Source organism: Oncorhynchus keta, chromosome 18 (genome assembly GCF_023373465.1).
Source record: "Oncorhynchus keta strain PuntledgeMale-10-30-2019 chromosome 18, Oket_V2, whole genome shotgun sequence".
Taxonomy (NCBI): domain Eukaryota; kingdom Metazoa; phylum Chordata; class Actinopteri; order Salmoniformes; family Salmonidae; genus Oncorhynchus; species Oncorhynchus keta.
In genome coordinates, this window is record NC_068438.1 from 37,874,873 (window position 1) to 37,880,872 (window position 6,000).

At 50.4% G+C, this 6,000-nt stretch overlaps 1 protein-coding gene across 1 annotated transcript in view; it reads left to right on the forward strand.

The window, feature by feature from the left end:
- Positions 1 to 4,511, forward strand: part of LOC118396894 (guanylate cyclase soluble subunit alpha-2-like) — a 161,074-nt gene extending 156,563 nt beyond the window's left edge. The window contains exons 8-9 of the mRNA XM_052468009.1: positions 1,270 to 1,424; positions 3,328 to 4,511. Coding sequence (XP_052323969.1) covers positions 1,270 to 1,424; positions 3,328 to 3,547 — 375 coding nt within the window. The 3' untranslated portion in view covers positions 3,548 to 4,511. The remainder of the gene's footprint in view (positions 1 to 1,269; positions 1,425 to 3,327) is intronic.
- The last annotated feature ends 1,489 nt before the right edge of the window (positions 4,512 to 6,000 follow it).

The window sequence follows — 6,000 nt, forward strand, 5'->3', positions numbered from 1 at the left end:
AGGGTGCACTAGGGGCCACAAAGGGGATGCCGCTGGGAAATCCTAGGCATTATGAAGTGCTTGTCAAGTTGTGATTGAGAGACTATTGGAGTGTGTACAGCCGGCTCAATAAACAAAGCAGAGCTCATGTCTTTCAAGATACTTTTTTCAAATCATCATTAGAGTCCCATCATGCAGCTTTACAATGTATTACACATCACAACAGCCCAACGTTTGTAGAACATCTGAAGTTACATTAATACATGGAACATATAGGAGTACCTGTTTCTTTGTTCAACTCTCAACACAGAATAGCTGCATGTGCGCACTGCCTCAAATCATTTGGAGACAATATCCTTTCTATTTTATTCAGCTTTGTTCAATTGTATTCTTCCTACTATAAAACAATATAAAGTAGTACCACAGAATTATAAGCAGATCTTGTCTTCTTTATGAGTGTAGCCCACAGCCATATGGCACAGCCAGATCAGGACCTAACATAAGGACAACTAAATGAACTAGTGTAGCCCACAGCCATATGGCACAGCCAGATCAGGACCTAACATAAGGACAACTAAATGAACTAGTGTAGCCCACAGCAATATGGCACAGCTAGATCAGGACCTAACATAAGGACAACTAAATGAACTAGTGTAGCCCACAGCCATATGGCACAGCCAGATCAGGACCTAACATAAGGACAACTAAATGAACTAGTGTAGCCCACAGCCATATGGCACAGCCAGATCAGGACCTAACATAAGGACAACTAAATGACCTAGTGTAGCCCACAGCCATATGGCACAGCCAGATCAGGACCTAACATGAGGACAACTCAGAGTATGTTATTCTGTTCTTCTGAAACAGACCATTTTCTTCATATCCTGCTTCTTTCGACCTGTCTAAAATAAATAATGGATTTATTCTGAAGGTGTAGACTATATTACATGGATTTACTTTCCTTTTTTAAATGACTTGTAAGCTACCGTATGTGTGGAAGCCAGGAGATGCAAAATGTGTTTATGTTAATTAACGGTCAATTACCATTAGACCATTAGACCGACAGTTATTTGCTTGACAATCATTGGCTGATGAAAGGCGACCCCCACAGCATTACTCAGTGTTCGGAAGGTGTTCCTAATGTTTTGTATTCTCAGTGTATACGTCTGTTTTAGCCCTCTACTGAAACGGTTTCTACTGTCCCTCACCGGTCAGGGTTCAACGGACATCTCTTTCTCTCTCTACTACTCCCACCACCCCCTACTCTCCCTCCCTCTCTCCACCCTTCAGCTGCGTATAGGTATCCATACAGGCTCAGTGTTGGCGGGGGTGGTTGGGGTGAGGATGCCCAGGTACTGTCTGTTTGGCAACAATGTCACACTGGCCAGCAAGTTTGAGTCTGGCAGCCACCCTCGATGCATCAACGTCAGCCCAACCACATACCGGTGAGTACACCTGTGTATGTGTGTGTGTGTGGTGCATGTGTATATGTGAGGGCGGAGAATGAATGGCAATAGAGCAGCTTTCAGTCTCTAAGGACATTAGAGACATAAATGGTCACATCCAGTCACTGAATTTGTGATACGTCATTAACACATACCCGCAGGCAGGCAGGCAGGCACGCACGCACGCACGCACGCACGCACGCACGCACGCACACACACACACACACACACACACACACACACACACACACGCACACAGTGACTGTGATGTTGAGGCAAACACTTTGAGATGAGAGCTGATCTTAGTGTTCTTTCTCCATCTCTCTTTCCCTCTCTCCCTCCCTCTCTCTCTCCCACCCTCTCTCCCACTCTTTCTCTCTCTCTCCCTCTTTCTCTCTCCCTCTTTCCCTCTCCCCCCCTCTCCCTCTTTCTTTCCTTTCTTTCAACCTCCCTCTCTCTTTCTCCCTCGCTCTCTCTCTCTCTCCCCCCCTCTCTCTCTGTCTCCCTCTTTCCCTCTCTCCCCCTCTTTCTTTTTCTCTCCCCTCTTTCTGCCTCTCCCCTCTTTCCCTCTCTCTCCCCCCCATCTTTCTCTCTCCCTCTTTTTCTCTCTCCCTCTTTCTCACTCTCCCTCTTTCTCTCTCCCCCTCTCTCCACCCTTTCTCCTTCTTTCTCTCTCTCCCTCTCTCTCTCTCTCCCCATCTTTCTCTCCCTTGTTCTCTCTCCCTCCCTCCCTTTTTCTCTCTCCCTCCCTCCCTTTTTCTCTTTCCCTCTTTTTCTCTCTCCCACCCCATCTCTCCCCCCTCTTTCTCTCTCTTTCCCTCTCCCTCTTTCTCTCTCTCTCCCTTTTTCTCTCCCTCCCTCTCTCTCTCCCTCGTAATTATTATTTCAAATGTATCTGTGTAATCTGAGAGAAATATTTGTCTCTAATATGGTCATACATTGGGCAGGAGATTAGGAAGTACAGCTCAGTTTCCACCTCATTTTGTGGACAGTGAGCACATAGCCTGTCTTCTCTTGAGAGCCATGTCTGCCTTTGGAAGCCTTTCCCAATAGCAAGGCAAGTCAAAAATGTCCTTAAGTTTGGGTCAGTCACAGTGGTCAGGTATTCTGCCACTGTTTATTCTCTGTTTAGGGGCAAATAGCACCATGGTTTGCGCTGTTTTTTTGTTAATTCTTTCCAATGTGTCAAGCAATTATCTTTTAGTTTTCTCATGTTTTGGTTGGGTCTAATTGGGTTGCTGTCCTGGGTCTTTCTCTCTCACTTTCTCTGTCCCTCTCTCTTTCTCTCTCTGGTGTCCATTCTGTGAGTCAGTGAGTCAAAAGCGTTGCCTTGGAAACCTCTATTTTTGCAGTCAAGGACGTTCTCTCCTTAGAATCACTCATTATTCGCATGACACAAAGAGGGCTAATTGTTGCAGATTTAAATAAACCGTGTGTGTGTGTGTGTGTGTGTGTGTGTGTGTGTGTGTGTGTGTGTGTGTGTGTGTGTGTGTGTGTGTGTGTGTGTGTGTGTGTGTGTGTGTGTGTGTGTGTGTGTGTGTGTGTGTGTGTGTGTGTGGTGTGTGTGTGTGTACATACCCCCCTTCAGCACGAACACACACCTGTAGCTTGTGAATAATGCCTGGGTTTGTGGCCTTTTCTCATTCGGAACAAGGCTGCATCACTCCCTGGAGAGTCTGCTGTTTGGAGAAATCTCCAAATCCCAATCTGTAGCTAAATATACCACACACACACACACACACACCATGAGTGTTTAAATCTCTCTCCTCATTCTTTCTCTTTCCCTCTCTCCATGTTCCCTTTCCATCTCCCTTCTTCCCTCTCTCCCTGTTCCCTCTTCCCTTTCCATCTCCCTTCTTCCCTCTCTCCCTCTTTTCCTCTCTCCCTCTTTTCTTCTCTCCAGGCTGCTGAAAGACGATTGCTCTTTCTCTTTCGTCCCTCGTTCCCGGTTGGAGCTTCCTGATAATTTTCCTAAGGAGATCCCGGGAACATGCTACTTCCTGGAGGGGGGGACTTCCCATAGCCATGCCTCCCTGACAAGCTCCCGCTCCGCCCCCCCAGCTCCCCTGAGGAAAGTGTCCTACAGCATCGGCACCATGTTCCTGCGAGAGACCAGTCTATAGGCTCCCATTACACACACAACTCAAACCCTACAGCCATGTTTAAATGGGAGACTTATAGAGATTACAATACCCTCCTGCCCCAAACCAGGACTCAGTCCTCTTAACAACCCCCTCGCTTTTCCATCTAGAAACAGACACTCCTCGCTGCACCAACTACAACCTGTTGTTACCAAGGGCAACCACCCTTTACACTTCAACCCCACCAGGAATCAGACTGAAGGTTGAGAGAAGAGGAGTTAAAACAACAAGAACAACAGACAATAATAGAATAGACTCCAAAACTAAAGCCTTCTGCTTGTAGAACACAGCGTACTGTAACCATGGATACCACAGCTGGCTGTCATCTTGGGCATGGCAGATACTGTGTTATTATCAACAGCGCTCACAACTCAGTGCCTTCCTCACTAGAACACTACATACATACACAACATGGGAGCTGGCTGAACACACAGGGAAATGAAACGAGGTCTGCAGCTCTGATGCTCCCCACAGTGATGTGTATGACTCTCCCAAATCAGTCACTGTGGGAAGCCTCGGTTGTTTTGGTCCAGCTAGCAGCTGAACCAATGGGATGTTTGGACATTTTCTCTTTCAGTTAGCTGAATGCATCCACTTCCCAGCCCGTTTGTTAACACTAAACCATGGACATAAGAAAGCAGCACATAAATACATCCATCCATCCTCCAGCCAGCCGTCCACCCATCCTCTCCCCTCCATCCACCCCCCTCCATCCATCCATCCTCCAGCCAGCCGTCCACCCATCCTCTCCCCTCCATCCATCCATCCATCCTCCAGCCAGCCGTCTGCTCATCCTCTCCCCTCCATCCACCCCCCTCCATCCATCCATCCATCCTCCAGCCAGCCGTCCACCCATCCTCTCCCCTCCATCCATCCATCCATCCTCCAGCCAGCCGTCCGCCCATCCTCTCCCCTCCATCCACCCCCTCCATCCTTCCATCCATCCTCCAGCCATCCATCCTCTCCCTCCATCCATCCATCCATTCTCCAGCCAGCCGTCCGCCCATCCTCTCCCCTCCATCCATCCATCCATTCTCCAGCCAGCCGTCCGCCCATCCTCTCCCCTCCATCCACCCCCTCCATCCATCCATCCTCCAGCCAGCCGTCTGCCCATCCTCTCCCCTCCATCCACCCCCTCCATCCATCCATCCTCCAGCCAGCCGTCCACCCATCCTCTCCCCTCCATCCACCCCCTCCATCCATCCATCCTCCAGCCAGCCATCCGCCTATCCTCTCCCCTCCATCCACCCCCTCCATCCATCCATCCTCCAGCCAGCCGTCCGCCCATCCTCTCCCCTCCATCCACCCCCCTCCATCCATCCATCCTCCAGCCAGCCGTCCACCCATCCTCTCCCCTCCATCCACCCCCCTCCATCCATCCATCCTCCAGCCAGCCGTCCACCCATCCTCTCCCCTCCATCCATCCATCCATCCATCCTCCAGCCAGTCGTCCGCCCATCCACCCCCCCTCCATCCATCCATCCTCCAGCCAGCCGTCCGCCCATCTTCTCCCCTCCATCCACCCCCCTCCATCCATCCATCCTCCAGCCAGTCGTCCGCCCATCCTCTCCCCTCCATCCACCCCCTCCATCCATCCATTCTCCAGCCAGCCGTCCGCCCATCCTCTCCCCTCCATCCATCCATCCATTCTCCAGCCAGCCGTCCGCCCATCCACCCCCTCCATCCATCCATCCATCCATCCTCCAGCCAGCCGTCCGCCCATCCTCTCCCCTCCATCCACCCCCCTCCATCCATCCATTCTCCAGCCAGCCGTCCGCCCATCCTCTCCCCCCTCCATCCATCCATCCATTCTCCAGCCAGCCGTCCGCCCATCCTCTCCCCTCCATCCACCCCCCTCCATCCATCCATCCTCCAGCCAGCCGTCCGCCCATCCTCTCCCCTCCATCCACCCCCTCCATCCATCCATCCTCCAGCCAGCCGTCCGCCCATCCTCTCCCCTCCATCCATCCTCCCACTCCATCCATCCAATCATGGGGGGGGGGGTGGATTCTTATGCCCCCCCCCCCATCCCTCTCTAGCTAAACACCAGCATCACACATTCAAATGTCCATGGATTTAGGAAGAAGGGAGTGGCAGAGGGAGAGAGAGAAAGGGATGCTCATTTTCAATAGTTTTTGTTCAGTTCTTTTCTCAACTGATACTATTAGTAAACATGCATTGCCAGATCTCTGTCTTTAGAGCAATAACCTTAGGATCCGATCTCTATGACCCCAAACCCCATTTCTCTCTCACACACACAAACACACATGGGCTTGTTACAAGTAAGAAATGACAGGCTTCAATCGAATACTGTTGTAAACATACTTGTTTAATGATGTCATTGATTTAGCTGTGAGGTTAAAGCATTAAAGACAATAAGTGAAACAAAATAATCAGTCCGTCATCCAGCATCCAATCAGCAGCGTAATCAAACG